Source organism: Tribolium castaneum, chromosome 5 (genome assembly GCF_031307605.1).
Source record: "Tribolium castaneum strain GA2 chromosome 5, icTriCast1.1, whole genome shotgun sequence".
Classification (NCBI taxonomy): domain Eukaryota; kingdom Metazoa; phylum Arthropoda; class Insecta; order Coleoptera; family Tenebrionidae; genus Tribolium; species Tribolium castaneum.
The window spans coordinates 2,104,565-2,123,610 of record NC_087398.1 but is presented as its reverse complement, the minus strand read 5'-3'; the positions used below and the strand labels follow the sequence as shown (position 1 = coordinate 2,123,610).

General features: G+C 36.7%; 4 protein-coding genes and 1 non-coding gene across 13 annotated transcripts in view; 3 read left to right on the top strand and 2 right to left on the bottom strand.

Moving 5' to 3' along the window:
• Positions 1-250: 250 nt before the first annotated feature.
• On the bottom strand, positions 251-7,234 carry qua (quail). Of its 5 annotated transcripts, none has more exons than XM_008196139.3 (15): positions 4,707-4,799; positions 4,625-4,657; positions 3,637-3,735; positions 3,473-3,586; positions 3,232-3,431; positions 2,980-3,184; positions 2,598-2,873; positions 2,315-2,543; positions 2,022-2,269; positions 1,786-1,966; positions 1,371-1,739; positions 1,165-1,320; positions 1,009-1,115; positions 766-957; positions 251-519 (listed from the first exon to the last, which is right to left on the bottom strand). In XM_008196139.3, exons 2-15 carry the CDS (start codon positions 4,649-4,651, stop codon positions 406-408), a joined length of 2,517 nt encoding a protein of 838 aa, XP_008194361.1. In that variant the 5' UTR covers positions 4,652-4,657; positions 4,707-4,799; the 3' UTR covers positions 251-405. The 5 variants fall into 5 exon arrangements, with proteins under 5 accessions (XP_008194361.1, XP_015835689.1, XP_064212619.1 ...); XM_015980203.2 differs by lacking the exons at positions 4,625-4,657; positions 4,707-4,799 and adding exons at positions 3,795-4,076; positions 4,135-4,572; XM_064356549.1 differs by lacking the exons at positions 4,625-4,657; positions 4,707-4,799 and adding an exon at positions 7,216-7,234.
• On the bottom strand, positions 561-675 carry TRNAL-CAA (transfer RNA leucine (anticodon CAA)). Its single transcript has 2 exons — positions 638-675; positions 561-605 (listed from the first exon to the last, which is right to left on the bottom strand). It is a non-coding gene; the product is annotated as a tRNA-Leu (tRNA).
• On the top strand, positions 6,271-9,031 carry LOC663567 (tetraspanin-7). 2 transcript variants are annotated; one of them, XM_064356552.1, is made up of 7 exons: positions 6,271-6,359; positions 6,409-6,473; positions 6,964-7,187; positions 7,297-7,485; positions 7,740-7,913; positions 8,185-8,313; positions 8,360-9,031. In XM_064356552.1, the coding sequence occupies exons 3-7, from the start codon at positions 7,110-7,112 to the stop codon at positions 8,513-8,515; spliced, it is 726 nt and encodes a 241-aa protein (XP_064212622.1). In that variant the 5' UTR covers positions 6,271-6,359; positions 6,409-6,473; positions 6,964-7,109; the 3' UTR covers positions 8,516-9,031. The 2 variants fall into 2 exon arrangements, with proteins under 2 accessions (XP_064212622.1, XP_974699.3); XM_969606.3 differs by lacking the exons at positions 6,271-6,359; positions 6,409-6,473 and adding an exon at positions 6,730-6,881.
• A 535-nt stretch (positions 9,032-9,566) lies between these two features.
• LOC663586 (BTB/POZ domain-containing protein 6) lies at positions 9,567-13,452 on the top strand. Of its 2 annotated transcripts, XM_064356551.1 has the most exons (9): positions 9,569-9,661; positions 9,725-9,761; positions 9,855-10,131; positions 10,180-10,384; positions 10,435-10,630; positions 10,770-11,029; positions 12,625-12,825; positions 12,874-13,059; positions 13,131-13,452. In XM_064356551.1, exons 3-9 carry the CDS (start codon positions 9,863-9,865, stop codon positions 13,371-13,373), a joined length of 1,560 nt encoding a protein of 519 aa, XP_064212621.1. In that variant the 5' UTR covers positions 9,569-9,661; positions 9,725-9,761; positions 9,855-9,862; the 3' UTR covers positions 13,374-13,452. The 2 variants fall into 2 exon arrangements, with proteins under 2 accessions (XP_008194363.1, XP_064212621.1); XM_008196141.3 differs by having other exon boundaries at positions 9,567-9,761; positions 10,435-10,600.
• A 123-nt stretch (positions 13,453-13,575) lies between these two features.
• Positions 13,576-19,046, top strand: part of NFAT (NFAT nuclear factor) — a 37,863-nt gene continuing 32,392 nt past the window's right edge. For all 3 annotated transcript variants that reach the window (XM_015980198.2, XM_008196143.3, XM_008196142.3), the window contains exon 1: positions 13,576-13,751. In XM_015980198.2, the coding sequence (XP_015835684.2) occupies positions 13,670-13,751 (82 nt within the window). In that variant the 5' untranslated portion in view covers positions 13,576-13,669. The remainder of the gene's footprint in view (positions 13,752-19,046) is intronic.

Below are 19,046 nucleotides of genomic sequence, written 5' to 3'. Positions count from 1 at the left end.
AAGAATGTTTCGAAATTTACTTGATTCTTACAAAACGTTTAAAGGCAGTCACATAGGACCTTCAATCATTTTGATTTGTAGACAAAGAATGTGTATTGGTTCCTCAACCGAAGAGGTGGCTCAGAAGTTCAATGTAAATGTTATATTTGCATAGAGGGTTAAAGTGAAGGATAAGGAAAGTGGCAAAGTGTGGTCAAAAAAGGCAGTTTTTTATATTTGTTGCTAGTTGCATGCCGAGTAACACAACTTTCTTATATTATAACTATTTATTCTTGTTTCTTGTTATAATTGTCATATATTTGTTTATTTATTATAATTATTAAACGATGTTACAATAAATGAGTTTACAAATAAACAATGCGTCTTATTCTACTCGCTGGCCGCCATCATTAGATGAAACCTTATTCAGAAAAGTCCTGCACGCTTTTTCAACTCTTGCTGTTTCCAACGCGGCAACTTCTCAAACTCGAGATAAGTCATCTTCAAAACCGAGACGAAGTCGTCATGGGTTAGGTGTAACTGAAAAAATTTAAACTTGTAAATTAAACGAAAAAAAAAGTTGTCAGAAGTGGGATTCGAACCCACGCCCTCAGAGAGGACCAGAACGCTCACGACCTGCTATACAGGCAAGGGAAACCTTGAGTCTGGCGCCTTAGACCGCTCGGCCATCCTGACGTGCTTCACTTTGGTGATTACTTCCAATTTTAACACAAAGATACAGTTTAAAAATAATTTTAACAAAAATATATTTTTTTAAGAACCCACCTCTTTGTTTAAAGGATCTACCCTCGCAGGAAGCTTATCATTCGGTTCCTTAAGGATATTTAACGGATACTTATCGTACTGATCAAAATCACTATGCCCTGATGTCTTCTGATAACCGTTTATTTCTTTCCCGTTCATTTTCGCATTTTTCATTTCTATGTCTTGTCTCCGCTTACCGAATGATTTATACGACTAAAAAAAGACAATATTGAATAAATAAAACCAAGCACAATTTCATTTTACCTTCCATAAATTATTGTCCCACGATGGGAAAAATCCTGTAAACGTTGGGGGCTCATATCCTTGACTTATTTGAATTATCGGTATATTCATGTCTCGTCCACAAGGATCTACAATAAAAAAATCAGTAAGAGAGCATTTATCAGAAATTTTAATGACCAGTCTGCAAATATTCAAGAGCCACAAGCAAACTCTGTCTTTGGTCTTCCTTTGAACTCAAATTCCCAATCCACAAATAAAGCACGGTGAAAAAGTCCACCAGCATGACGTTCTCGGGTAGAAGATCGTTCTGGTTGAAAAAGAAAATTTCTTCCGCTGCGAAAAATCCAATTCGTATATTTTACAAACAATTAGTTATCACCAACCTCTCAAGACACCGTTAATTTTCGCACAATGGAAAAGTCTCGGTGGTCGCACGTCCCCATCATCCCTCACTAGCTGTGTCGCGTAAACCGCTTTCCCACCCAACAGGTCGAAAAATTCCGGCTTTTCCTTCCCTTCTAACACAAGCTCGAAATCTTTGCCGGCGAACAATTTCGCCATTTCCCTCTGGTCTCCAGTAGAATAATGTCCGCACCAAATAAACGCGTGTTTGCCTCTTTTAAACACGTAGCAATAGTTCGAGTTCAAGTGCGAGGCTCTCGGCTGAATTTGCACGGCTTTACTCCCGGCTAAAGTGGAGCCAAAAACTTGGAGGAAATACTGCATCGGGTGCTTCAAATTACGCCCGGATTCTGCAACAGTATTGTGAATTTTGGGTGAGTTTGGTTGAATCCGCACCATCAAAATCGGTGCCTTTCCCTTTGAACACGATCAGTTTTCCCTTAAACAGTTGCAAAAAGTGGGCAGGTTCCCGCCCTTGGATCACACGGGCTTGGAACCCCAGCCCTCCCAACTCTTCGTCAATCTCCAGCACTTTGGCGTTTGTGTAAGTGATTTCTTCTTGCGTGGCGTGGGATCCCTAACAAATGTTACAGTTTTCACGGTCGAGTAAACGCTTTTCAGATTCAACTCACCAACCAGTAATAAAGTAAATGTCTTTCTTCCGCTGATGTTTGATAGCTGTACAAGACAATGTAACAATCGCCATTGAAAAAGAAACCGTGACGTTCTTTCGGTATTTCGACCAGGTTGTGCTGTTTTATTCGCCATAAGGTCACACTTCCTGAACCGTCGTCAATAAGCTGCGTTTCTGCAGCGAGACTTGGGCGCTCCTCCATCGTCACGGCGTCGAATTTTGACACCAAGACGGTCGGTTTTCCGCCTGGAATCAACTGTAGTCCTTCGTTAACACCGAAATAATTTTTACCTCGACCATTGGCTTTGTTAGTTTCGTCTTTCCAGAAGGAAAAGAGCATTTTGAATTCGCTAGACTCGAAACCGTCAACAACTCGAGTCACGTTAGTGTTGTTGGGATATTTCTTTTTCTTAACAAAACCGCGGGCGTTCCTGAGGGCTTCCCCTCGTTCCTTATCACTGGCCCTCTTCCCGACCCAAATCCAAATCCCGTGTATCTCCTGATCAATTATAAAAACCTCCTACGGGACGGAATTAATTGCAAAAATAAATAACTATTACAACTTTTGAATTACATCAGCGTCCAAGTCGCATTGATACAAAGGCCCGCTCTTAATTTCAGCCACCCTGTACTTGCCGTTGTTCTCTGAACACTTGTAAAGTCGGATGTTGTTCGATCTTTGGAAAAAATTCAGCGTTTCGGATTCATTTTCAGGTAGGACGTGCCGTTTCTCCAAAGGCAAACATTTGTTCCACTCTTTTTTCTCATCGTCTTGCAGGGTTTTTTCATAACCGTCGTCCACAAAAACAATATTTGCAATGTTATACTGTTCTTTCATTTCCGTTGCCAGCTATAGAAGTTGCGTAAAAACTATTATTGCATTGTGCGATTTCACAGCAAACCAATCATTAAATTCGAGTATAACTGTTGTACTCCAACCATTAGAAAGTACTCACTTTGGCTGCGTTTAATTTTTCCGCGGCGTCTGAAGCCCTCCCGACCCAAACGAACAAAACGTTGGGCGTGTGCAGGACGAAGATATCGCTGCTGTTGAACTTCTCCCAGGTGATGTTGTCCATTTGGATCAGGACGGGGGTGCACTTCCCCTTGACTTTGTAAAGCTTGGGGAGCGTTAATAAGGAAAATTCCGATGTTAAAATCCTGGAACGTGGTCGTTATTTTATTGTGACAGCATTGGCGACAAAAACCTAAATCCGCTCTTGAAGTAGCTCTTAAACCTTGGACTTTCATTTCCTTGCGTTTCTCGATGCTGGATTGCCGTTCCGTTGAGGAAATTATCCAGTTCCACGGTTTTGTAAGCGACGACTCCGGACTTGTCCGGAGTTGTGGAACAACCCAGCCAGAAGTGGATGTGGTACTCCAGGGGAGTTCCTTTAACCTCGCGAGACTTGGGATTTTATTAGATTTTGAGGCACAAAAATTACTTACCACCGAATCAACCCCGACTGGTTGTCCGTAGGGGGAAGACGCAAAAATGACGTAGCAATCCGTGTCGTAAAAAATCCCGTATTGGTCCCGGGGGACCGCAACAATACTCATGTTCTAGAATTGGGAAAATATTTTTTTTGAAAAAAAAAAATTCAGAGACTTACTTCGACGCGCCATATCAGGAAAGCTGTCGAGGTTTTGGTAATTTTGCGATAGGCGACGTCCACATTGCTCACACTTACCCCATTCGTGTAAGCTTCGTCCTGAAAAATCAAATTTTTGGTGGATGTACTTATAATTTTGAAAAAAATCAAAAACACACATAATCACTCTGTTGCAGTTCAATGATTTGCATTTTGGTTGTTCACTGGCACTGCATCACTAAACTAGCGACTTTGTAACGAAATTTACAAGATAATGCGAGCCGCGGTATAATTTAACTTCACGTCTTGACATAGAATGCGGACAACAACCGGCAAATCGCAAGTTTCTTTGGATCTTTGAAGTGAGTGACCCCCTCCTATTCTTCCGTAGCCGAGACTTTTACAAAACGGTCCAATTTAAAAAAATAAATTTCGTTCTAGAACCATTAATCAAATAATTGCTGCAACAAATTTGATTAGAGCCCCTTCGAATCGTTTGCCATTTCGAGAATTAGTTACGCAACGCTTCGTCCAGAAAACTGAAAGTGCGGCTGATTTTTCAATAGTTGCACCAATTAGGAAAATGCTCCACCTAGATAGTCGCCTGACAATGAAATATGGAATTTTTTGTGTAACGATAAGTAAATTAGTTCATAGAATTAATTGGCCGTTTTTAAACGGTGGATTGATTAATGGCCGCTTTGTTATTTACTGTAATGTCGTATAAATATTTGGTGTAATTAAACTGTTTCGTTCCTAGCAGTACCCGTAATCAACTTTTTCCAATTTTTGAGCCTCTCGAGACGTAGCGGTACATTAAAAACTAATTAAATATAATTCAATAGAAAAATGATCTCTTCACGCTCCGTGACTCCAGGAGCAAGATTTTCGGAATGCGACCCTTTTGTCACCTTTTGCCCGCACTAATTACGCCTTGACATGCAAAATGGCGTTATTATGTTTAATTGCAGCCAGGTTTTTAAGGTTGGTTAAGCTTTTAATAACTTACGGAAGTCTTCTTCCGAGACTCCTTCATAATTGCCTGTGACACACCAAGCAATTCACTAATTAACACTGACTGATGGTACTACCTGAATCAAAGTGCCCTTGCAAATAGGTACAGAAGTGAGTTTTGGAATTGCGCTGTCGATGGTTTGAATGGTAATTGTTTTGGGAAATGACCAAAGTTAACTTCCGAAGCGAAGAACGGAAATACGCATTGCTGCCTACAATTGTTTGGCAATATATGGGATGATGCATTGTGATGATTTCGCTGTTCCTCGCCCGAGTCGGCAGTTTTGTTGCCTTATTATTACAAAGAACGTTTTGTAAGTCAAGTTTGTTGACAAAGCTGGCACTTTTGAAAGCATTCATTAGCATAAGTCAGTTTTAATTGATAAAAACCATCCTCGTGTAGCAGTAAATTTATTGGTTTTATGCACTAGTGCAAGATGTTCAATCAAGAAGCGACCGTTAGGCCAGTTATGCTAGAGAATATTAAATTACATGTGGACTGAAATTAAGGCTTTCCTTACAACGAGTTCATTTTTTAGAAGAGGTGGACTGGAGTATTGTGCAACTTGTACGACACATGTTATGATTATGACGGTCATTGCAGACATTACCCGACAAATCTAGTAAAAAAATCTAGAAACGAGTTCCGGTAAATTGCAAAATCGAAACAATAAGACAACCTCCACATTATGGTTGCGCATAATTTACGTGCGGTTGTAAATAAGATACATGACATGGACGACACTTTATTGACTTTGGATAATAAATAATTCACATCGGCTTATTGTTGAACACCGGCTCCAATTGATAAAGCAGGCAGTAAATGTAGTAAAAGAAATTTAGTGGTGCTTTTACAAGCGATAAACTAACAGAAAATATGCGGAAATGCACCAAAAAATTTATGATGGCCAGATTGTCTTTCAATTAACCCAAAAAGCTAAATCTTGTATCAATTAACTGATGTCTTGGTTAATTGACGCCAGTTCCACTTCGCAGGATTTGTGAACTGTAGCGTTCTTATTGTCATTTTAATCCTGGAGGAAAATACTGGGAAAGTTTATCTTTTGAACAGTTAAGGGAAATAGATTAATCTTTTCAAAGCCGATGAATAGAAAATGCGAGGGAAAACAAATTATAATTTTTTAGCTTGTTTGCTCGCCGTGTAAATTGGTTTAACCACAGCCCGCCAAAATACGTGATGTTCTTGAAAATAAAACACCGAAAAGAAAATTTCATTCAATTTAAAAGCAGCACCAGACTCTAATTATGTAACATTGCATTAATTAGATAATTGATTAAAATGAGATAATATTAGTTATTTGCATTCAATCATCAGATCAAGGCTAATCCAGTTGTTCACTAACCACTCATTTACCGACACTTTTCACTTTGCAGTCAATGAACCAAATCGAAAAATTCTCACTGTGGTTCATATGCCAGTAATTATTATTATCATTTTCTTATGAGATACAGCCTTCATAAGTATTATTGAGAAGCTGTTTTAATAACGTGATATCTCGTCAGTAGTGTGTTTAAGCACTCTCATATTTTACCAACTAACTAACTGTTGGTAACAAACCCAGATTCCTGGAAAATTTTGATGGCAAATAAAATGCCAAATCTGACACATTTCCCGAATAAATGTCGCTATTGGACCTGTTTTTGCAATAAAAAATTACAAGAAATAATAAATGTTGTAGTCCGCCTTATTCAGCGCGATTTTTCGTAAAGTATAAAACAAGTACCGAAATGTGCGGCAAATCAAATCAGTTTTTCCAGTTTAGTGTTTGTCGAAGAATTTTGCCGCTTGATCAAATTATGAGTTTTGGAAATGCCACTGTAAGGTAAGTGAACCGCCTCAAATGAAGGTATATTATACATAAGAATACAGGCTATAAAGTTTTATTACCGGCTGCAAGAGTAGTAACAGTTTGTCGTAACAGTTTATTACAGCATTCATCAGCTGTAATTTCCTCTAGTTTTGTTATTCTAATTGAGACGTTCGGTGTTTTGTAATTAGTACCAGATCAGATCTTGGCTCTCATTTTCGCTAAAGCAGTTTTTGCGTATTTTTAAAGCGAACACGAAATAACTCTCAGCTCACATTGGCAAAGTAAAGTTGCACATTGCGATGACGCACATGGCAACCTGTGGCCCGACGCCTTGCGTCGGCATCGATCCACTCAATTTCACCAAATCTACTCGCCACACAAGTGTTAACAACAGAATTATCTGCAATAACCGATAAAGCCGTGAGTTTCCATTCGAGATTAGCCCAGTATCGCATTATTTATTACTGATATAAATATTTAAAGGAGGAATTTCTTTTTTCAGTGAAGCGTTTAACATTCACCTTGTATCAGAATTTCCCTTTGGCCGCCAGTAACACAGTTGGTGCGGTTTTGCAGCCGATAAGAAGAACTGATTTGGTTTAATTACGACACATATCTTCGGTCCATTAGTTTAGATTTTGATACGAAATGAGTAAACATTTACAAACTGTTGCAGCGATGGCCTGCATGAAAAGCCTCTTGATGATCTTCAATTTTGTGTTTTGGGTGAGTTTGCTTGCCGATTGGTACTTACCATCACAGCCACTGCACCTGATTGGCAATCATGGGCCAAATGGTGGAGGAGCCACGTCGGTTATTAATTTGTTTGCTTTAGATATCTGGGATTGCAATTTTGGCTATCGGGATATGGATGGAGGTGGAGCTTTACAAGTACATGGAGATGAGTACCGAATTCTCCGGCACGGCGCCCTACGTTTTGATCGGGACCGGGTCCCTTATAATTTTGATTGGTTCGTTGGCTTGCTGTTGCACCGTCAAGGGCCAGCCGGTGCTTCTATACGTAGTAAGTTATTTGTAGCATAACGGCCGATGGATATTTGCATAATTTTACGTTACTCCGACCTCCTCATCCGTGCGATTCTTTCCGTGCCGCGGCTTCAAAATAATCATAAAAAATATGATTAAAAATAATTAAATTGGCTCCTATTTGCTTCACTTTACCGGCAAAGTACTAGTTTCCGGGTTTATTGCTTCTCGTTAATAAACTGTGCGTGAGAGCCTGAACTCGAGCCTTTCTATTTGCTTGTTACTTTCCAGTATGGTGCCTTTTTGGCGATAGTTTTCGTCCTGGAGCTGGGTGCCGGAATTTCCATTTTTGCCTACCGGAATAAGTTGAACGAGGGCTTCGACAAAGGCCTCGCTCAGGCTATGGCCAACTACCGGAACGATAGCACACACATTGTTGCCGATTTTGATTTCATGCAGGAAACAGTAAGTAAATCTGAGACCCGACATCAACACCATTCAGTGCCCTTTAGGTCGTTCAACTCCGACTTATGAATTAGTTATTAAGTTATGTAAACAAAGCTGAATTCAGACAGGGAAAGGTGAACAAGAAAATTAGCTCATTTGGTTTAAACGTTTTATTTAAATTTCTTAAAAAAACAAACATTGATTTTATTTAGCGTTGCTTTTTTACCCATTCAGCTGATTGATGGATATTGAGCAGAGTGGCTAATTACCGTTTGATTGTTAATGATAGCTCCACTGTTGTGGGAACCACGGCCCCGAGGACTGGCTGAACCTGACTCCTCCGTACCCAATACCCCTTTCGTGTTGCATAAATAAAGCAAAGTGCGACCCCGGAGTTAAGGATCAAATCTTTAGCGAAGTAATTTTTTATGAATTGTGAACTCGTTGTAAAAGCATTTTCCCAGGGATGTTACGACAAAGTGTTCAATTTCATGAATGCGAACATCGGAATCGTGGCTGGGGCTTCAGTGGGAATAGCCTTTTTTCCGCTGATTGGAGTCGTTCTGTCCTGCTGTCTTGCGAGCGTGATAAACAAGGCCAAGTACGAGCAAATGGCTTAAGGAACTCATCTGCTCGTCTTCAATGGTTTCTCTCTACGATTTCTTCAATATATTGAATTTTAAGCTTCTCTGTGTGTAACTAAGAATTAATTACAGCACTACGTGGTTGTTAAACTTGTATTGTTATAAAGTGTCTATTTTATATCTGTGTTGTCATATTGAAAAGTATACTTATTCGGGTGTTCTCTCTCTCTTATATCAATATGTCGATCGAGAATGAAGACTTTGAGAGGCAAATTCTGTTCGTTCCATCCACATCGATAAATAGTCAATTCGTTTTAGGGAAATTAGATCTGGGAAAATCGATACAACGCGAATTTCTGCAGATTATATCGTCTTTGGGGCCTAACTGAAATTGCCAAGCGTCTGTTCAAAAATTAACAGATGGAACTAATATTATTTGTTCGAATTATTAAACATTTATGATATAAATTATATACCTATTTAATATATAAATTTATGAGTATTAATGTATTTTTGACATACTTATATTGAAAATAAAAAGTGTGTAAAGGATATGAAGTTTTTCTTACACCATTGTCCTTTGTATGCAATAGCAAATGTATACAATTAGACTTGAAAACACAAAAGTACAAAAAACGTCACACTGAACGAACACACAATGCTTTACGCAAAGAAAATCGCAGGAAATCATAATTTATCTGATTGCGAGAGTTTCATAATGCATGCAAATATCATTACACCCAAAAAATATAAAAAAACTAATTTATGGTACAAGTGCCATAAAAATGGTTCAATTAGAAAATGTTTTTGAATTGTTAAGTGTTCAAGTCTCCGCGCGCTGACAAGATTGCACTCTAAAAACCTAAATCTACTGAAACATACGAGCTACCGGACGGTATTGTGTTATGTTCAATTATTCTTGTTCCCGCTTGACGACTCAGACAAGCAATAACTTATTCCAAGTTGCGCGTCCAGGGCACCAAACTCTTCATAACTTGAGTAAATGTAACACGTAAATTAATTTTTACGTTATTTAAATTCGCCGCATCGTCTGTATACATACTACTAAAACACTACCAATCGTTCAACAGTTGAATACAGCGAGAGTAAAAGTCCCCAAACGCAGTGTTTGCCATGAAAGGTCAAAGAAACAACAAAAAATTAACAACAATCGTTTTGCTGGTATTAAAAATATCCAAATAATTAATTGTTGAATTAAGCCGCCGTGTATATTGTTATAAACAGGTTGAACGATTGTGACTGCATTGAGTGGGAAGTCAAGGTGAGTAATTACGTATTGTTGTATTTTTATAAGCTTTCTCTTCCTCACAAAAGTGCCCAAATTTGGCTAATTTTGTGGATTTTGATTTCATAGCATCAAAGATGAGTGCCCCTCCGCCACCGCCTTGCGACTGGCAAACCACCCGAAAACTGGTGAAAGAAAGAGGGCAGTACCTCCTTGAAACCGGGATGTGGAGCGACTGCAGATTTATTGTGGGCACAGACCCCAATCAGCAGGTCCTGGAAGGACACAAGCTTTTTTTAGCCATGTCTAGTCCAGTTTTCGAAGCTATGTTTTTTGGGGGGATGGCTGAGAAAGACCCAATTGCAATACTCGACGTACAACCTGACGCATTTAAAGCTTTATTAGAGTAAATGTTGTTGTTTTTATAGATGTGTGGGGTAATTTCGATTTTCAGGTACATCTACACCGATAAAATCAATTTAACGTCTTTTGACCAAGCTTGCGAGCTGTGCTATGGCGCTAAAAAGTACATGTTGCCCCACCTAGTGGAAGAGTGCACCAAGTATTTGTGGTCGGATTTGTACCCAAAGAACGCCTGTCGCGCCTACGAATTCGCCAAGTTGTTTGAGGAGCCGATTTTGATGGAAAAATGCATGCTTGTAAAATGGCTCGTAATTTGCCATTAACTTATTTAAACAAATTCTTGTAGATAATCTGCAATCAGACGCAAGAAGTTCTCTCAGAGAGCAGCTTTGACGATGTTGAGCTTAGCACAATCCTTACAGTTTTCGACCAAGACGAACTAAACATCAGCTCAGAACTAGAACTGTTTTCTGCCATTTCTCGTTACGCAGCAAGGCACAATCAAAGTTCAGGTGCGAAAGTACCTAGACTAGATGGTATAGGTAATTGTGCTTAATTTATTAACTAGATTTATGATTTGCCACCCCTTTGCTCACACGTTTTTGCATGGGATTGCTTAATAATGCATTTTTTGTGTGTTTTCATTTCTCGAGTTCGATTTTTTCACTGTTGATTGTACAGGGAACCCGTCTAGTGAGGGCAGTAATGGCAATCATCCCACAATAAGGGATGCCATTATGAAGATCAGGTTCCTCACTTTGACACCACAACAGTTTGCTGAAGTCCCAGCGAGTTGTAATCTCCTAACAGAGTCGGAAAAATTCGCGATTCTGATGAATATTTGCTCACCCAGCGCCACCACGCCGATGCCTCCAGGGTTCTCAACGTCTAGGATCGCCAGGAGGAGGAAACAAAGCATCAGGAATGAGTGCATATTTATGGTAATTTTTGTTCGAAGATTTGTAACACGGTTTTTTGTGATATTACGAAAAACCTTGGACAAATCAAACGTTTCTTTTTCCTACGTTTTACAAGACAAATACAAAAATACAGGCAGAGTATTAACTGCTAATACGGTGCAATAGAGTAATCAAAGTTTTACCGAAATAAATGTTTTAAATAATGTGTAACGCACTTTAGATTAAAAAGAAACCAGTTTTTTTGCTACATTTTTACCTGTGCTATTTTAAGCAAGGTTGTGGATATTATACAATATTTTTTCTAATTCCTAGTTTAATCTTGAATTACATTTTAATTTTTTTTTGTAAACTGACCTTAAATTTTATATTAAACAATTGTTTATCAAAAGGACGAATAACACTTTTCGATTAAACTGTCTTTTAATAATGTGATTTTTGGGTCGACTTGTTGAAGCATCATTAATTTAATCCGCTATTAAATTCGTGATTAACTGGCCATGTGACCAAATTGAACGAGAAACGTTTAACAGCGCATTATTATTTTACCTGACCTGACCCGATGAAGCTCCGTTACAAATATTTGAAATGAGATAATAATTGAATTGTGGGGTAGTGGCTTAATTTAAGAACATCCAATTGTAAAAAAAATAGTTTATTATTTTAAAAACTTCTATCTTTGCATTGGATTTAATTTTAAGCACTTGTTTATTAAAGAATATAACTTTGAATGGTATCAAACAAAGGAGAGAATATCAGTGTTATCACTATGTACAATTTGTGGTTGCTTGGTAGGTACTGGTCTATTACATTAAGCCATGGACAATATCTTTTATATTGTACATTTTTTATGAATATTTTGTTACATAAGAGCGGTTCTACCAGGAACTGGTTTATATTAACTTATCAGAATATTTATTATTTAAAAATTTCTAATGAATTTATTTTAAATGATAACCCTTTCTATCTCTTGTTCTAACTTTTTATTTATCCATGTGTTTTCCAAATATGTAGGTCTTTCTTACATAAGCTTACAACGCGTAATTTTTTACACACTTTCGCTACGTAATGATAAATGGCGCTTTTTGTGTAGCCTTTATTTAATTATGTTTTTTAGCGAACGTCTAATAGCTTTGTCTTTGATGAGTGGCCTTCGTAATAATTTCGCTATTGACTGCGTTAGTATTTTCGGCTAATGATTAGGAAGCGTCCAGTTATGTAAACAAATCCTGCACTAAACGCTTTTAAGGAACAAAATGTTTCGGTGATAATTCGCATTGTTTAGCAATTGCCTCACTCCATAAAATTTCGCGAGAGCCGGCTTTTTAGTACTTTTTTGTTATGGTTAGTTTTTTATTTTTGCGGTAACCTTGCAATTTTTTTAATAATATTTAGAAGATAAAGTCTTAAAATAATATCCTTTGCAAGATAACGACAATAACATTTCATTGTTTATAAATGGCGGCTTATAATAGTTTGCAATAAACGTAAATTTGTATTTTTGTTACGCACATTTCCTTAATTTACTACTATCGTAAAATAAACATTTTTGAATCACTCCCCGACTAATTAATTGAAAAAATAAAGTATTTTTAGCACGTTTTGTGATTTGTTTCTAGGGTGGAGCTTCCTCGATGGATACATCTCGGACTTCGATGATTAAATTTAGTTTATCAGCCAACGAGGGCGGCAATGAATCCCCAAAAAAACTCTATTGTTGCCGTCAATTACTGCGAATAACAGAATGCATGAATACAAGCGTTCTCGATTGCGCAGTTACATTTACTTGCGACCGAAATGTTTGTGTGTATGGAATTCAGGTAAACAAGTTTTTAAAGGAAAAACGAAGCGGCTGAAACTTTTCTTAGGTGCCCACACAAATACCGGTGGAGGACGACCGCCAGCAGTCGTACTCCTATCCGGAGCTGCTCTACGCCCATCTGCTGGATGCCGACGGAAGTCGCCTGACTTACACGCACTTCACCACGAGGGTGGCTTTCAGGTCTCTGATTGAAATCTCCTTCAACAGACCCGTTTACATACAGCGGAATAAGGTACAAGCGGGTCATTTGACATGACAGGACTACATTTTTGTAGACACCCGGTGTGAGCAATTTGTTTGTAGGTGTACAAAGTTGGAGTGGTTTTGAATAAAATTGGGCGATATCCTATTGGCACATATCCAAGTCAGTCCACTTGCAATGGAGTCGTTTTTACTTTTAGCCAAGGCCAGAGTGGCGACTCCGTCAGAGATGGGCTAGTGCGTTCAATAATTTTCTCAATACCCTCGTCGAATCACAACAGTATTAATAACCCGGGAATATCTGGTATACCCGGTGACCATAACAAAATGTCCAACATCATCTAATGCCCATGACTCGATTCTAGATGTATTTGTGTATTAAATGTATGTTTATTTTTAAATGAAATAAATAAATGGTGATTCAGTTGTAACAATTTATTAATTTTTGTTTGTGACAAATTCGATTGTTGTTTGTTGCGTCGGGATAGGTCGTTGACCACGTGTCCTTACGTCATTGCGATTCGGCCAATCAAATCGCATCACAATCAGCTGCATTGAAAACATACATGGCGGCCTAGTGTTGTGATAAATGTTGTATTTTATATTTTTTACGATTAAATGTCGATTTACAAGTGAAAAAAATGCACAACAAACGTCCAGCCAAAGCAAATCAGTCGGAAAAAAAGCAACCCAAGGGCTCCAAAGATGCGAAGAAGAACACCGGTGAGGCCTAATTATTTATATCAATATGCTTGTCGCTGTTATCTTTAATGCTGTGACCTTCACTGAAATTTTTGTTGTTTGCCTTGTGCGTTCATCACGACTCGTTATTGCACCCAAATTGGGATTTTGTCGCAGTGTTGGATTATATGGTCCACTGCAATTGCCACTGATATGGCCACATTTAATTATTTGCGATAATTGCCAGACCTATTAGCGACATTTTCGTTGTTTGGATGATTTTTGTTTTTATTATGTAATGGATTGCATAAAAATTCGGTCTGGTTTGGGTGTTGAGGTTATGACAGGTATTAGGATACAAGGTGGGACCACTCGCTAAAGGTCGGACCCAATGCTGCTGCAGGTTTATGGGAGGTGTAGATATCGAATTGCTGATTGGGTAATCATTTTTATACAACTTCACGCCACATAATGAGCTCTACATTCTTATTAACGATTATTTAGCAACTACACGAGGTATAAACGTTAACTATGGAAATAAAATAAGTTTCATTTTATTGTTATTGAAAGCGGAAAAGTAAAATTTTCATGTTCACTGATCTCTAGATTTAAATTGAATTTGAATTCTTAACTTTGACTTTTGACTATCAAATTTAAATGTCAAAATTTTATACTCCATTGTCGTTTATAGTCACCCGGTACATAATCTTATGTACGGGGCTGGGGAAGCAAAAATGATTCATAAAATAGAAAAAAAATGTTGAGAGAGAGAAGAGCTCCAAATTGATGATTAGTGCAACCCATTTAGAAAATAACTTTTTCCGGCTCGACAAAATGCTGGATGTAACATGGTCATTATTTTTTTTTATTCGAAAAATTAAAGGCAATCCTAAAGATTATGTGAATTACTCAATTCTGTTTACATATTAATGGCTGTGTTAATATTCTGTTCAAGTAGGAGATTAAATGTCCCTCGTAAAAATAAATAATATTTTATACGTGTTATTGCTTTATTCGAAACACGAATCGTAAAACTTTGTTTAGTTTGATTCGTGATTAAATCGTACGCCCATGATAAGAATTTGAATTTGTACGAAATACAAGTACTTTCCCCTTGTCCGAGGACATGCTTTAATTCCTTGAAGGTGCTATAAAAAATTGGGCTTTTTTCGCTGCAGTATGTCTGGAAAGGGTTATTTTGCACTGTATTTTTTTCATCAATCAGGAAATGAATCTCGAGTCCATGCTCTTGATCTTGTCGAGAATCTTGGTAAATAGTCTCGAGGTCAGGTCTCGCCAATTTCAATAGTCTTGGTGTGGACGTAGGCTTTGAATAAAGCAAAACCAAGTCTATCGTAAATCATTATTGAAGGTAATAAAATTGGGACAAATTCGGAATTTTTGCCTTTTAATGAACAGAGTTACTGTCATTAACGTGTTCTTTTTTTAACAGTAAATGAGGCTAAAAATACGAAGAAAACTATGGACTACAAGACTACATAATATATCATTCATCAATATTGCATTGTATCGTTTAGCGGATTGCGTGTACTAGGCAAAGGAATTCGATAGAACTAATTCGAGCAATGATGAATATCTTTCGTAAAACATAAAAAGTGAATTTTATTTTTCCAGTGACATTTATCATTAATTTGAAAAGAAGTTGGAAAACAGGATCCTGTCGTACAACAACAATCAATTTCTATGACCACCTTAAAAAATTATCGCAGATTTACCTACCACTTATTTTTTCCCAAACAATTAGCTTTTCGGCATCATTTGCTCCGATTTATTCAACTAAGAATGCAGCGACGAGGAAATGACTTATTGAAATGCCCGTTGCAAATGCGTATCATTTTTTACAGCGATTTAAAATTCAAATTTTGAACTTAGCGGAAAAAATGTTCAAAAATACAGAGTTCAAGGTCCAGAGCGGACATTTATACGATGATTTAATGAATTTTTGACAATTTTCTTTGCGTGACGAGACTGACAAAGACATTGTGATGCTGTATTACGGAAAAGTTTTATTATTTTCTGTTGAAAATAAAATTATCTTCTTACAAATAAGTAGGTACATTGTTAAACATCCGATAATCAATACAGAATAAGAAATAAAAACACGAATTGAATTTATTCGGTTCAAATCAAACTGATAACTGAAGCAAATATTGAAAAAATCAATCACAGAGCAACAAAAATCCAAACGTCAGTTTTGTTTACTTGTTTTAATTATGATCAAATAGCTCCACATAGACTCGACTCTTCTTGATCTCGGAATATTGTTTACAACATCATAATGGCACCACTGATATCGCCATATTGATTAAAACGCTTCTTTGTTTATTTTACTAGTGCTTTTGTGCTGAATAAATTTCATTTGTATTTTTTTAATCCACTCAGACTTTGCCCAATCAATACATTTCCCATCGTGTTATGTATTTGTTTATAATAGTTACCAACAAAATGCAAAATGTACCTTCCTAATCCAGTTTGTCCATTTTCTACTCCTTTCCTAATTAATATTTCAAAATGTGTTTTCCTTCTGTTATATCATTATTAAAAGGTTATTTGATACAGTTAAAGTGCTTCCGTCAACGGAATATTTATTTCTTAATTATTTTTCATTGCGAGTTGATAAAAATTGTTCATATGATTTTTACTTACAAAATTTTACGCATATTACATCTGCTTAATTCATTTTTATATGCAATTAAACGCATAGTTTACGAACTTTTTTCTTGTAAACCATATTTATAAAATAATAAAATTAAATCGCCGGAATTTTAGATTTATGATTATGTAAATGAAGCTTAATTATGGTTAATATGTTAATATTATAATTGTTTTGATCTGTTTCGTGCCGGATTGCACGTAGGTACCTGTGAATTTAATTATACAAAACTGGAGCTATTGAACTTTGATATTTCTACCAAAATAAAGTGGACTTTTTATTGTACGTGGCAACTGTTCCATCCATCTCGTTCATATTTTGCATAAATTAAATTTATCATAAAAAATCAACTTTGTTTACTACTTGAGGTGACCCAGAAGGAGTTTCAACTAGATTTCTAGCAGCAGTCGGCTATTCATTTATGTATTTAGCTTAGAATCAAGGTCAGTTTAGTTCATTCGGAAGTCACAAATTCTTCACAAGGTTCTTTAAAACAATTATTTAAAGTTGTGATCTGCGACGAAAAAATTTGCTAATTCTGACTCAATAATTCGATCTATAAACCTTCATATTATGTCTGGGTTTCTAATTAGCAAATCACGTTTGTTGCGATTCATTGTCAACGAATCATTCGTTTGGTGACTTGGTGCTAAATATGCAAATGGCTGATGTCGTCCATCAAAATTAAATAATACAAGAAAACTCACACAAATTTAAATAAAATTCATTTTCACAAAGTGTTACTTAATCTGTGTGGTCCAAGGCTTGCAAAACTAAGGTCGAAGACCCGTAAAATAAGGAACTAATATAGAAACGGAAAAAATCTAGTCGGAATACACTTTGTGCTAATTTTAACTTGTTGTGATAGCATGAAATTGATAACGATCACGTACCTGTAGCTGCTCCACCTACTTTTCAAAAATTTCTTGCCTTCAGCTTCAGATCTACACTTTCACATAACCATATACCAATTGGCGTGCATTTAACACACCTTTTTGATAATTGGATTCCAGTGCTCGAAATTCGTACGCCGTTTTTAAGGAAAATATTTATGCAAGTCGATAATTATTTGACCTCTCACATCGCACAATTTCCATTCATGGCTCTTTTGCAAACAGATAACTTTTAAAATATTACTCTAGGTTAGTTTTATAAGTTCCTTCCAGTCAAATGTTAAGGTGAGTGGGCATTTGAATTTGACTGGTGTGCTAAATTGAAAAAATCGAGAGAAAGTGCGAGATTTTCGCTGTGTAATGCGTTATTGTGTTACAAATCGTCGGTAGCTAATTACTTCAACAATTAATTGAACAAAGTATTATGTTCACTTGCAAAGATTGATTTAATGCGAAAATGGGTTGACGTCAGTCTGAAACGAAATTGTAAATTGTTATTATTGTAATGCAAATAAAACATGATTTTACACATCAATAATAATTATTGTTCGCTAACTCGCATTATAATCCTTGTTTGTGGTGGCTAGAAGTTTCACCTTGTTCGAAATGACTGATTAAAATTTCGATTGTTCTTAACTAAAGCCTTTAGAGTCCATTGATACTCGTGTGCGTCACCTCAATGAATAAATTTTATTCTAATTATTGTTTGGCACGATATAAATAGACCTTTCTGGATAAACTTTATAATCAAAACCGGAGACTGAACTCGGTCCAAAATAAACGTGAATATTTTTGAGTTTCAGGGTTTTAAATGATTTTTTCCTCGTGGCGGTCTTAATTGGTGGTTTTTTGATAAGTTTACCATTAAGAGAAGCTTAACCTTCAATAGATTGCGTTCAAGGTAATGAGGTGGGATAACTGAATATTCACATCCTTCACCATTGGCCCTTGAAGGATTCGTTAACAATAATTGTTCCCCTGGTGATAACTTAAGATTTAAATTTTTCATTATTTTACTGTATGCAGAGCGAGATAAGGTGGCTTTGTCATTGTACCATTTACTTTATTTTTTTGGTTCAAATGCGATTGCAATTTTCTTGTTTTTGCGGACGCTTTAAACGCCGTGGAATTTAAATTGATGATGTATTCCCACATATGAATAATTTATGAAAATGCGTTGATTAACGGAATTAGGAAGGTGTGATTTTACAGCACGGAAATTAAATTTACAACTTGTTTTTTAACCAGTGAGTTTAGATTTGCCCGTGAGAGATAAAGTGTAGTAGGATTGAGATTCGTATCATATTTACTTTTATTGTAAAAATCGCGACTACTTATTTGTTGTCGAAATGAGTAATTTATTATTGGCTGCCTGGTCATAAGTCACAAACAACTGTCTGGTTTTAAATTTATGTCAAGTAGATCAATTATTTGTGAAAGAGATAAAGTTCAAGTATTTTCTTCAGAATTAAAAAACACTCGTTTTAAGAGCAATGAACACTAATTGTTAACCATTTTCGCTCATTTTTAAACAGGGCGTAACCCATTTACCTAGATTTTTTCGATACATGTAGCCTACAGTTGGAGATTTTTTTATTAATTTTTTACTGCTTATGACGCAAATTGTAAGATTTATCTGGAGATAGGAACTGCATCTGGGTAACCGGAATGGCGATGAAATACTAGGACAGGACACGTCTTTTTATGATGCATTTCGCCAAGATGTCAAAGGTTTGGGAATCTCTAAAAAACATTTAATGGAGCCTAATT